We start from the raw sequence: 13,755 nt of genomic DNA on the forward strand, positions 1-13,755 counted from the left end.
TGGTTTGTTTTAAAAATGTTATTTTTATCATTTTTATTTGTGAAAGTAAAAAAAAAAAGAAAGAAAAAAATGATTCAATAAAAATCTTTCCAAACAACAATAAAAATATCTTCTCAAATAAAAAATTTCGAAAGTCCTTTGAATAAAAACATAAAAAAAATCTTTAAAAAAATATTTACAAAATAAATTTGTAGAATCCACCAGACTATTGAGAAATTTCATATAGTTTTCAAAAAAAATAAGAAAAATAATAAATAATTTTTATCCTCTAAACTATTTAGGGGATTGCTTTGAACTAAGCCCTACCAAACTATTGGGAGGCTTTATTTTTTTTCAAAATAAAAATCAATAAATTTGACGATAGAACCTCTTCAGAACGAGACATTAGTATCTATGAATACTCCTGATGTGAGAATTATTTTAAATTGCTACCAAACTATTGAGACAATTTTAAGATTAATTTTTAATATTAAATTATTTGGTAAATTATAAATATGATTAAGGCTTGGATGATTTGAAATCAAACAGGTATCGTCCTTTGGATGGGTGTTGTGGGGGTGCTATAATATTTTTCAAGCGTAATTGACTCCCGAACCTAACATCTGTTTTCATATATCATAATATATTTCAAGTGGCTAATCTTACATAATCAAAAAAGATTGGTGGTGACTCCTTTCATCCATGTATTGCTGTAGGTCCATGGATCTATACGTTATGATACATCTTCATACATAATAAAAATTTAAAATCATACTCATTTTTATTCCCATTCAGGTAAAAAGTTGGATTCCTTATTGGGTATGGGTAAGATTGACATCCTTACGTTCTATTTTTTAGTTGGTTGTATCTTTTTCTATATTGATAGTATCATTTTGTGGTTTTGTTATACATGTTTTTTTTTTTGCGCAATCGACCCCACTTTTTTGTTTTGTTGTTTTGTTTAAACTGTCTAATATGTTTTGTTTGGTTTGTGTCTTTTTGTATGGTTATTTTTAAATGCAGTATGAAAAAAAAATCTGAGATTGATGTCTTAAGTGGTGGTTCCACAATTGCTATAATCAATGTTCTAAAAGTTTGAAATTTATAAATGGGAAATTTTATTATTCAAACCCAAAGCATGAAAAATAAAAGTCCTAAGCTTGCGTAAGACTAATTAGTATGGTGTTACTTTCTTTATATGAATTTTACACATATATATTATGTTTTTACACAATAAAGAAACACAATTTTTGTTTATTAATTTTTTTCCACTCTAATCTAATAGTTGTAAACTTTGAATGATAATGGAGGACACCGTTAATGGAACTAGGTTGATGGCTTTTGATTCAATGGTTGAACAACTCATTGGTAAAATTATTGGTAAGATTATTAGAGCCTCTTGATAAAATGATTTTTTTTGTTGTTATCAAGAAGTTGATTGATCAAAAAAGAATTTTCAAGATTAACCTTACTAAACAGGCAATTAAAACTGGTGTTCTTGCATTTGCTATCAACAAGAGTTTCTTCATTAGTGAATAAAGATCACTTTTGAGAACCAAGGTGACATTTTCTTTTATGCCCGTTGTTCTATATGAATAAATTGTTGATCTTGGATTGATGGTTGAAAAACAATAAAGTGTTACATAGATACCTATTATTATTCCAACTGATTTGTTTTTAAAAGAATCACTTACAAAAACAAAAAGGAATTAGGTTTTGATTTATAATTTTTTGAATAGAATTAATGTTTGATGAATCAATTTGCTAGAGTCCTATATATTCATATTGAAATTTTTGAATATAAAACAATTGAGCATCTATTTTGCAACATCAGGAAACCCACTTCACCTTTGTTGTATCAAATGGTGACTCTAGAACAATAGACATTGAAAGATATAGCTACAAAAAATCTATTTTTAGGTGTTATGTTTTGTTGTGGCTAATTACTGATTACATTTCTTTTTGCTGCTTTTAAGAATATGTCTGAGTCTTTTCTTAGCACATTATATGCTTTGTTGATTCACTTTTGTTTACCTTAAACTGTAGCTGGCAAAAACTATTCCTGTTGGAACATATATTGAATCACAATACATTAGTGATGAACAGCATCTAAAAAAACTTAAATCCAAGTTTTTCAAAACTCAATTCACTTTTAATATTAAACGCTTAGATCATGTTTGGTGTATAAGATGATAAATAGAATATGATATAATTATATTATATTATGTTTGGTTTGTATATAAAAAAAGGAATAAGATTACCAGAATGATTAATTATCCTTTTGATATAGAATGATTCAATCCTTTCTAAGTGGAAATGATTGTTTTTAACCCATAAGATTAAACTTACTAGCATGTTTGATGCATAAAATTATTAATATGATAGATTGATTATTTTTAATTCATGAGATTAAACTTACTAGCATGTTTGATGCATAGAATTATTACCTATCTCATTTTTTATTTGTATCTAAAGAAAGGGATATAGATTGCAAAAAAGATTAATAATCTCTTGGTATAAAATTATTTAATCATTCTCAAGTTGAAATGATCATTTTTAATCATAGGATTAAACTTATATCTCTAATTATACCCTTAAAAATTACATCAATAATTTAAATTATATAAATTTTAAGAAATGATAATTTTGACAAATAAATAAATTATCTTATCTTAATCCTTATATACATTAAACACAAAATAAGATAATATTATTTAATCTAATACTATTTATAATATCATTTTATCCTATCTTATCATAATCTTGTATATCAAACATGACCTACATATCCTATTATACATTTAAAAATTATATCAATAATTTAAATTATATAAACTTTGAGGAAGGATAATTTTGACCAATAAATAAATTATCCTATATGTTTTATTATACATTCAAAAATTATATCAATAATTTAAATTATATAAATTTTAAAAAATGATAATTTTGACTAATAAATAAATTAGTTTATCATAATTTTTGTACATATTAAACATAACATATGCTGATATTATTTAATCTAATTCTATTCATAATATCATTTATCTTATCCTATCATAATTTGATATATCAGATACATTCTTACTTAATTAATTATATTAGTATTTCGTTGATAAGAAGCTTAAAATAATGATTCAAATCATTGTTGTATATTGTTGTTTATCTTCAAGTATATATGTGCGTATAGGAGTATATAAAGAAGTATATATTTTATTATTAATTTTATCATTATATTAATAAACTGATTATTCGATACTTTAATTTAAGTAATTCATATTTTAAGCTCAATAGAAATATATGACATTCTTTATAAACTTTTTTTAAAAAAAAATTTCATAACTTTTATGAAAAAAATAAGATCAAGCAAAATACTCACGTTCATCCCTTTTTTTTTTTTTTTTTTTATCTCTTGCATTTTTTTAAGTTAATTTTTTAATAAAAAATTGATTAAATAAAAATAACAAAATAAAAAAAATTTGGCCCGCGACAGCGTGCTGCTGTGTTGCTAATTTAATTAATAGTTACAAAAAATTGAGAGTAACGTGTGGATAAGTTTTCATTCATTTTTGAACACGTGAACGTAAAGAAGTTAGTAGGCAGTACATAGGGTTAGGAACTTCTTAAAATTTTTATTTTATCTTTTATTCATATAAATACAAATATGAGTTTTGAAAGTTTTTGTTTTATCTCTCACTCATATGAAAATAAATATGAGTTTTGAAAAATGTAAAACGGGTTCTATAAACTATAAACGTAATGCTATTACACTTTCTTAATTTTCAAGCATTTTTGTTTCACGTTTCAATTTAATTTATCTTACGTTTATAGACTTGATTTGATCTTAGTAAATTTATCAAATCTATTTTTTTCCTCCCTTATTTTCACTCTTGCTAGAAATATCAAGAATGAGAACCTTTAATTGCCACCGTCCTAAAAAATCAACCAATAATATCTTATTTACATTTTTGTTTGTGAAAAAAATTAAACACCAAGTGAAATTAAAATAGAACATTAATGGATTTAAATCGATAAAACTAACAATAAATCGCTCAATTTTAATTAAATAAGTTCTATTTTTTTGGTTAAGGAGATTACATCGATAGACTCTCGATTTCAATGGTTTTAACTGTAGGTTTTATTTTTTTTTTTTAATTTTTTAGATCCGAATTGATAAAAAAGTGGAAATTCAAACATTAAGTATTTAAAATAAATAAAACATTATTAATTTCCTCACCCTTAGCCTTCAGCTCTTCTATCTTTTTATTCGTTTTTTTACTGAAACCTTAAAATCCCTAATTTCCTAACACAACCCCCTCTCAGCCTCTCTGCCGCTCGTTGCTCGATCTCCCCTCTCCTCACAGCACACCCGTCTCTCCAGTCCTGTCGCCTCTCACGTCTTACCTCGAAGCAACCTTCATTTCACCCCAATTTTACTTCAAATCAGTATTCTTTCTCATCTTGGCTTCTTTCCTCCAACTCTGAAATTATTTTTGATCTCCTCTGATTATCTCCTCCAAATCGGTTTCTCTTCTCCGAATAGATACTCTCTCATCTCGGTTCGCTGCTTGTATCCTCCAACTTTTAAGAATCTCACGCTAAGGTAAACGATTTTGATTGTTATTTTTCAGTTTATCTTCTTTTATCACTTACACTCAAAAGAGATCCAGAGTCTCCAAGAGTCAGATCTTTCTTTCAAGTAAGCAACATGTTGTTTTTTAGACTTTGATTTAGATTTTCAAGCTCTTATTGGCGTTGATTGTAAGAATTAGTTGATGCTCTTGTTGTCCTTGATTTTAAGAATTTAGATTTTTCTACAGTCACTTAGTACTAATTTCAGAGGCAAGGTGATAGTTTTTACGCAATTACTGCGTGATTAGAGTTGTTATAACTGTTGATTAACGTGTGGCCAAAAAAAAAAAAAAAACTGTTGATTAACACTAAGTTTTGTATGATTAGCATTGTTGAACAAAGAACACAGAACAGAAAAAACCAACCATAACTGCCGTTTCAGTTAATTTCGGTTTGCATTCTATAGTTGGTCGGTTTGGTTTTCGCAATTGATGAAGTCGGTTTGCATTCTATAGTTGGTCGGTTTAGTTTTCCCAACAGATGAAGTCGGTTTAGTCACTTTTGAGTTTTACAACTGAATTAATCTAACCTACCGATTGCTCTGCCCTAAGTGAAGTAAAACTGTAAAAGCAAGCAATTTATACGGCAGTTTTGAAATTTGAGGAGTCCAAAACTGGAAAGCTGGAAAGCTGAAGCAGGGGTGAGAGTTTTGGGCATTAACACTAAAAACACTGAACAAAACACAAAACCTAATGGGTTGTTGCCTGCATACTTAAGACTCCATTCTCTCTTTCATTATTATGACTTTGATTTTACTGTCTCTTTAGACAGAAACAAATAGGGAAAAAAAAAGAAAGAAAGAAGCCAGCATTGTTGCAAAAACTATAAGGGCATGGCCTCAACCGAGAGCTCCAGATCTTCAACTGCTGGGTCTCCTGATTCATACATAGGTAGCTTGATAAGCTTGACTTCCAAGTCTGAAATCAGATATGAAGGTGTTCTCTTTAACATCAACACTGAAGAATCCAGCATTGGTTTGAGAAATGGTAAAAAAAGACTCCTTTTCTTTTCTGGGTTTTGTTTTGATATTTGAGCTCTGTAGTGGATTTTTACTTTGTGGGTTTTGTTTGTTAGGGTGAAATAGTTTATTTTGAATTGTTACTGCGAGGTTGATTTGGGATGCTTTCAAAAGTTTCACTTTTTCTTCTTTTAAGTTCTTTGTTGTGTCATTGGGTTTAATAAAGTTTGTAAGTGAGATGAATGTTGACTGTTTAAGCAACTGGACAGAAGATCCAGGACTGTAGAAGAGAAAGCCAATCAAGTGGGTAACATAGAGAAGCAAAACAAAAAGAGTGTTATAAGGCTTAAAATATAGGACAAATACAAAAGAATTTGTTTTCTGATTTACTTTCAAACATCTGATGTTTATCTTAATTTACAGGACCTCTTGGCTGCCAACTAAAATTAATACATAACACTATTGCTAGTATGTTTAACATAACAACTTTAAAATGCATAAGAGTGTTACGTTTTACAGCTCTTAAAGATAACTAAGCAGCAGCAATTAATTTGGCACTGCTTGATTTCGGCAATAATTGGGGATTTTGATTGTTAGTGGTCTATGCTAAAATGTTTGTAAAATAGTTAATGCTAGTTTGTCATACCATGAAGTTTGTTGGAAATTTTAATAAAAAAAGTGAATGATAAATGGAAGGTTAAGTATTAGTATTGACATGGATTGCTATAACAGTAAGAATAAAAAAATTGAAAATTTTGGCTTATTCGAAATAAAATAAATAAAATGGACATTGTATCTGTTGTAAAATTGGATAATAGATTTAGAAGAAAGAACTTGCTGTAACCATCTATATAATGTTGCTCCATTCAGACTAGAGAGGGGTATGGCTGTTAGGGCGGCAAATGTGAGAATCTTGCTCCTTCTAATGTTATTGCTTTGCTTGTGGTTATGAAAGGCCTAGTCTATGTTAACTGATTATTCTTGTTCTTTTGGGTGTTAAGATGTAACCATGTCCTTCTAAATAACTTCTATTCCTTCAATATTGCAGTAAGGTCATTTGGAACAGAAGGCCGGAAAAAAGATGGTCCACAAGTTCCAGCAAGTGATAAAATTTATGAGTACATACTCTTCCGTGGTAGTGACATCAAGGTATACCAAATATTATGGGAAATAATGAACATTGATAGTGCTATTATCTACCTCTTCAATTATGAAGTTTCACTCTTGGCAATTGATCGCGGATAAAGCACTGGACACTGAATTTGAATTTTGGTCTTAGAATGCAGTTTTTGAGGAAATGCTGAATTGTTGTAGAGTAGGAAGGGCAATTTCTCTGGTTGCAAGTATCTTATTTTTCTTCAGTTATGGTGCCATAAGTTGTTTATCTGCTATCCAGACGTGGGGCAAAAGAGGCTAGAAAATGCAAAACTTGTTTTGTTGCTTGATCACCCTTTTATTATTGCTTGTAAAGTGTGTTAGAAGTTTCTTTTGGCTCATATTAAAACACTTTCCAAGTTTCAATATTTTCTTGGTGTTTTAAATTCATTCAACAAAACTATTTTCCTTGAACAATCTTTATGGGATTCAAATTTATCTCATATCTTTTTTCTATAATTATTCAATATGGTATTACATAGCCAGACTTCAATAACACTGACAGTTTTGATCCCTTTTAAAGGGGAGATTTCTTGGTAGAATTGACTTTTTCATGCTATGGTGCTTAGTTGTGGCAAGCACCATATCTCAGCAGCCACTGATGTATTAACTTTTAGCATTTGTTTTATTAACTTTTAGCTTTCATTTTGCCAAGGTGCAGTAGGACTTATTGTTGTATGTTAGTGCCAAAGCATGTCATAGGATTGCAAATGATATTTACCTGGCGCTCAGTCTGGCTAGCAGGCTAAAGTTTTTGTGTACCATTTTATTAGTGCTTGACTCATATGACATTTTAAATGACCTCATATGTAAGATTAATCTTTGCTGCTTAACCTCATGGTGCTATTGAAAGCTGTGATTATGTTGCTAGGAGAGAGTGTAGATTTCACACTACTGAATCCAACATTTTAGATTTATCTGCGCAAAAGTTGAAAAAAAGAGTTATCTGTACTCAGGGATTGTAGTTTAGATACTTCATTTGCTATTGGCCAAAATAAGATGGCTCATTTGCTAGATTGCAATTTGATTCCATCTAGTTTTAGTGAAGAAGGAAAATTTCTTGTTCTCTTATTTAAGCCTATTATCCCTCTTAGTGTCTTCAATGCGTTCTGTTTTCTTTTTCTGCATTTGTTTACAGGACTTGCAGGTTAAATCTTCTCCTCCAGTTGTGACCCCAGCCCCTGTACACAATGATCCAGCTATTATACAGGTAGAGGAAAGAAAATGATTTTTATATATTGCTATTTTGTACTATTAATATATAGCTTTTGAAACCAGTAAATTATGTTGGATTCAGTATTATGATCAAGTTTATATGGAATGATATTTACAATATTTCTGGATCTGGGGTATCATTGCAAGTATTGTACTCTCTAGTGAAGAAATAATTAAAATGCCTTTTTAAGTTTTCTGAGTTATATCATAATTTTGGTGTTTAGGATATTCTACGCATTTGAATTGGGTTTAGGGTTTAGCTTATAAATATCAATGTTATTTCTGTTTCTAGTAGTTTTGAACAATGACTTATTGAGAAGTCAGAAAATTGTTATGGGATTTTGCCCTTTCCATCGGTTCGCTCTGGTTTTCTCTCCCTCGATCTCTTATTTCTCCAATTTCCTCTGTTTCTTCCCTCTTATTCTTAATTTCCCTCTAATTACTATTTCCTCGCTTCATCCCCTTCTTGTTCATCACTGTGCTTAAAGTTGTCTTATCTATTGCTAAGATGTGTAGATATGCATAATCAAATTAATTTGAGGCTAGCTGATGTAGGGCAAGTATCTCAATGCTCAATTTCCTGAAAATTCTCAATACTTCAATAATCAAAGTCTCCTAAAGCTATTGCAACTTAGGTATTATTTATAACTGAACCTAAACCCTAATAAAACATAAAACACCAATCATCTAAAGCCCTAACATTAATAAAATAAGTAAAATATTAATATTAAATAGCTTGAATAATAAAAAATAGCCTAGATAATTATAAAAGTTACAATCAAACTCATAACATGTAATATAAAGTCCTAAATAACTTGGTCTCTTAATTAGGAACTTAATCTCTTAATTAGGATATCTCTGTCCTCCATCACTAGCTCTGAGTTTATTTTTGACTGCAGTTTTATGTTTCAAATAGCATTACAAATTGGTATTTTGAGGGGTTATTGGAATCAATTTTTTTTTTTTTTCAAACTTCAATATATATATATATATATATATATATATACACACATCTGTATTAATGACTTTGCTGACAGTTGTTCTAATTCCTTTCTTTTGCAGTCTCATTATCCCCAGTCAGCAATTGCATCCACTGGCTTGCCTTCTTCTGGTACTGGATCTATGCAAGATCCAGGTTCCCAAACTTCATCTGTTGGACTTGCTGGGCCAACATATGTAGGCAGTCTTCCATTATATCGACCTGGTGCAAGTTTAGGGCCATGGGGTTCATCAACTGCAACAACCGCAAATGGTGGGCTTTCCATGCCAATGTACTGGCAAGGTTACTATGGGTCCACATATGGTCTTCCTCCGCAGCAGCAACCTCTGCTTCGACCCCCACCTGGCTTGTCAATGCCACCTACTATGATGCACTCTATGCAATATCCAGCCATGAATGTGTCATTACCTACTGCAGCTTCTAACATGCCAGCTTCTCAGTTGTCTGAAAATATTCCCCCTTTGCTGCCACCCTTTGGTACTGGCTCCCTGAATTTGCAATCTTCTGTGCTTCCAATGCAGTCTTCCACAGTACTTTCAGACTCATCAGCTAGTCTGAATCCAGATAGTGCTTCTGCTTCAACTCTTCCTACTGCAGCTCCAAGTACTAGCTTGCCATTGGTATCTCCATTGAGTTCTGCTTTAGATAAAAGTGCTGTCATGTTGTCTCTTTCTGACAAACCTAAGACAGTCTCTGATCCCACAATGCCAGTCAAAGGCATGTCTGATTCTGCTTCCTCCAACATGGGGACAACAACTGCAATTTTGAATGATGGAATGCTTCCTTCTTTAATAACCCCAGGCCAGCTTTTACAATCTGGAGTAGTCACAGCATCTTCATCTATATCTTCACATATAGCTCAGAAAGATGTGGAGGTTGTGCATGATTCATCTAAAGAGTCAACATCAGCACCTGCAACAGCACCAATTTCAGCAAAAGCACCACCACCTGTGTCAGCACGAGTACCACTGCCAGTGTCAGCACAAGCATCGCCACCATTGTTAGCACATGCACCACCACAACCACTGAAAACAGGACAGGAACCGATATTGCCTTCACCTTCACCTGCTGATCAGAAGGTATTGCTTCAAGTATCTTGTTTGCTTTATGCAAAGTGAAAGGGCTGTGAAACGGGAGGAGCTTTGATAACTCCTGTGACATTTAGTTTTCTTTGAGAGAGAAGGGATGGAGATGGATCGGTGTCTTCTTTTCCTTCGTGTTCCCCATTCCTCTTCCCTACCCCTGCCCTCTCTCTCTCTCTCTCTCTCTCTCTCTCTCTCTCCTTGGTTTGTAGGCTCCATTGAATTGCTCCCTGTTTTTGACTCTCACTTGGTTCATTTCTGAAATAGTGAGGTGTATTCAATGCCTTTTGTTCTTAAATTCCAAATTTCATTACCCCTAAAGAAAAAAAATAAAAAGAGAGAAAAACATGAATTTGTTGGATTTCTCGGCTAACTGCAGGCATCTGAAAATAAATTTTACCACTAGAAAATTTAGTGTTTAGACTTTAGATGGCAATTCACCATAATAGGGCATAAGAATTTCCAATTTGAAGTTTCGTAAATGGTATAATTTGGGGAGTTCAGTTCTTTTTAGACCCTTTTTTATTTGAAGGAACTCCGCATCTTGACTCTGAAATCCAACACAATGGTGATTTGGTGTCAGTGAACTAATGTTGCTAACTTCTCAAGAGGAATTTCAAACTACTTACCTCTCAAAAACATGGTGACCAAGTGCCTAATCCATTTTTTAACTCATTGAATTTAGAAATGTTTTCCCTTGAGTAATGTTGACATGTTTTGACTTGTCCATTCAGTTTATCTCTTGTTTCCTTTTTGACAGATCAGGGATTATATTACTAGGTTTCTTTAGTCGTTATCCTGTGGCTGGTTTGACCATTGTCTATTAATTGCTTTATCTTTCCCAATAGTTAGGATGCATACTTTTAATTACATGGCTTGAAATGGTTACATATTTGCTGACATGCAATTTTCCCCCCTTTTTGGTGCATTTGCTGTTGGTTCTTCACAACCCTCCTAGCTACATGGAGCTCCAATACACACTCATCATAGTTATAGAGGAGGACGTGGAAGAGGAAGAGGAAATGGGGTATGTTTTCTGTTTCTTTGCATTGCCTGATTTTTATTTATGATGCATATGGTGGCAATGCTAATATTCTGGGAGTGAATTAGCCGTGTTGGTGTCTCTGATGAATAATAATGGAATGGAAGTTTGGGAAAGGTTGTGCAATATTGTTTACTTGACAACCATTGTTATACCTTTTTAACTTGGTTGCCCTACCTTTTTCTCTTCATAATTCAAAATTTGTCTTGGCCTACTCAACAGTCATATTTATTCAGGTCATTTTGAAAATTATAATAGATTTATTGCGATGAAACCATGATGTGACAAATGAAATTTCTATATTAGATTTACCAACAAAATCTGGGATAATATACTTGGATGGTCTTGAACATGTGGAAGTGATGCAAAAGAGCATATACTGAACTGAAACTTTCATCTGTGTTCCCTTCTAGTGTGTGTGAGCTTGCAGACAAGCATTTGTGTTCTCCAGATTGCATGGTGTCATTTGGGTCAGTTTAGTTTGATTATTTCACTCCAAAGGTTGAGGTAAAACAAACATTTCAAACAAATTTTTTTTTCTTGCAAACTTTACGATGTATTCTTATTGCAGTATAATCATGGAATTGACTGACCATGATAATGGAATTCCTAAGCATTTTAAAGTTTTATGATTCATCAAATCTTACATTAAAAAAAGTAAGTTAAAAGTCTTTAACATTTTTAACTTCCTTTCTCCATAAAGGAAATGATATTACCAACTGAATCCTACTAGGAAAAGACACATTTGAATATTATGGCTTGTTGCTTCCAAAATTGATAGATTAAATTAATTATTCAAACTACTGTTAAAATGAGAAAATTAAGGGGGGGGGGAACGAGGAATGTACTCTTCTATCAATTAGAAGTCTTTTTATTTATCCAAAAGTGTATAATTGATTCTGTTGCTCATTGCTTTGCCAACCTTGATGAACTTACAAGGCCTACAACCTATTGCGTCCAATGGCTTAGGTTGATTTTAATGTTAAAATTTGGTACTGCAGATTTCACGATCAGCAACAAGATTTACAGAAGAATTTGATTTCATGGCGATGAATGAGAAATTTAACAAGGATGAAGTTTGGGGTCATCTTGGCAAAAGTAGCCGAGCTCCAGAAGATGCTGATGATTTACAAAATGAAGATGGTATTGGATCCTCAAAAGTGGAGGCTAAGGTAGTCCTCTCTGTCTACCCAACCCATGTGCATGTTGGTGCCAAACACGTTTATATGATTTGGTTTTAGATTCTTTTTGTTTATAATTATTTTTCTTCTTTTGCAGCCTGTATATGTCAAGGATGATTTTTTTGATTCCTTGTCCTGTGATTCTCTTGATGGTGGCTCTCGTGATGGGAGAGCTAGATTTTCAGAGCAAATGAAAAGAGATACAGAGGTACAATATTCCATTTGCATTATTCCCTTCATTGGAGTATTTAAATGTATATATTTGTATGTGTATGTGTTTGTGTTTCTGTGAGCCTTTAACTCTATTTGTCTGTATGCTGTAGTCATGTAGAGTAGAAATATACTTACAACTGCTAGTATATTATTATTATTATTATTATTATTATTACCATAGTTTGGTTGGGAAGAGAGAACGGGGGTGGCGGGTTGGGTGGGCTTCTTGATGTATGACAAGTTCAACCGGGAATAGAAGGAATTGGAACCTAATTTGAGCAAAGTAACAATGGTTAAAACTGACATTGGTTATGGCTTCTAGGCTTGTGATGGAGTTTGCCTAATTCTCTGGCGTATTATTTGATAGTGTGCATTTTTTTTTTTTTATCAGCATGAATGATCTTAAATTCTTGATAAAAGTTTCTCTTTACAATATCTATGTAGACCTTTGGCGATTTCCCAAGGCATCGTGGTGGTGGTAGAGGTGGTGGACGTTTTCATGGTGGTCGAGCACGTGGTTCATATTATGGAAGAGGCTATTATGGTGGTGGGAGGGGTAGGGGATATGGCATGGCAAATCGTACCACCTAGTTAGCGGCAGCCAAATTGAGCACAGTTAGAAGATCAAACTGCTAGCAGAAATGTATGTGATGTTCCCTTCAAATTGAAGATGTTTATGATGGCCTTTGATTGTATTCCTACAATGGTTGCTGCTTTAGGATTTGACTATTGAGCTATAGAAATAAGCAAACCCCAGAAGACAAAAGTATTTCCATATTTCCCTGCCGCACAAGGTTTTCTATGGATGTAAGATATTTAAAATATCTTTAATTTAATTTGGATACATAAACATTTCCTTGAAAATATATGATATGAACCTAAAAAAGGTAAGAAAAAAAAGAATATTGGGTTTGTCAAATGAGTACTGAGAGAGGGGTAAACAGGTCAATGACACGTTAAGCATCTAGAGAAGCGTAGGCACTTGGAAAGCCCCAGAAGGGGGGCTTTTATTTGTGTCCATAATTTGCTCGATACACATTTTTATGACAAAAGTATTCCATAATTTGTTCAATAAACATTTTCCATGACAAAAATATTCTTAAAGTAAAAGGGCTTTATTTATCTTATTAAATTGGCATTTTAATCTCTCAATACACTATTAGATCTGTACCTCCGAAAATGTAATAAATTTTTTTGGATATATATTTTAGAAAATATAAAAGATAAATAATCGAATTATTATTATGTAGCTGTCTACGGCACTGGGAACGAATTCTGCATCATTTGGATCTACAAGACCA

The 13,755-nt window shown here is 32.1% G+C and overlaps 1 protein-coding gene across 3 annotated transcripts; it reads left to right on the forward strand.

The window, feature by feature from the left end:
• The first annotated feature begins 4,281 nt into the window (after positions 1-4,281).
• Positions 4,282-13,318, forward strand: LOC111305730 (protein decapping 5-like). 3 transcript variants are annotated; one of them, XM_022903490.2, is made up of 9 exons: positions 4,282-4,579; positions 5,376-5,594; positions 6,615-6,715; positions 7,860-7,931; positions 8,999-10,015; positions 10,977-11,045; positions 12,062-12,232; positions 12,339-12,449; positions 12,899-13,318. In XM_022903490.2, the coding sequence occupies exons 2-9, from the start codon at positions 5,441-5,443 to the stop codon at positions 13,043-13,045; spliced, it is 1,842 nt and encodes a 613-aa protein (XP_022759225.2). In that variant the 5' UTR covers positions 4,282-4,579; positions 5,376-5,440; the 3' UTR covers positions 13,046-13,318. The 3 variants fall into 3 exon arrangements, with proteins under 3 accessions (XP_022759225.2, XP_022759226.2, XP_022759228.2); XM_022903491.2 differs by having other exon boundaries at positions 5,380-5,594; XM_022903493.2 differs by lacking the exon at positions 10,977-11,045.
• Positions 13,319-13,755: the final 437 nt, after the last annotated feature.

This window comes from Durio zibethinus, chromosome 21 (assembly GCF_047325235.1).
Source record: "Durio zibethinus cultivar Kanyao isolate XHJ-2024 chromosome 21, ASM4732523v1, whole genome shotgun sequence".
In the NCBI taxonomy this organism is placed as follows: Eukaryota; Viridiplantae; Streptophyta; class Magnoliopsida; order Malvales; family Malvaceae; genus Durio; species Durio zibethinus.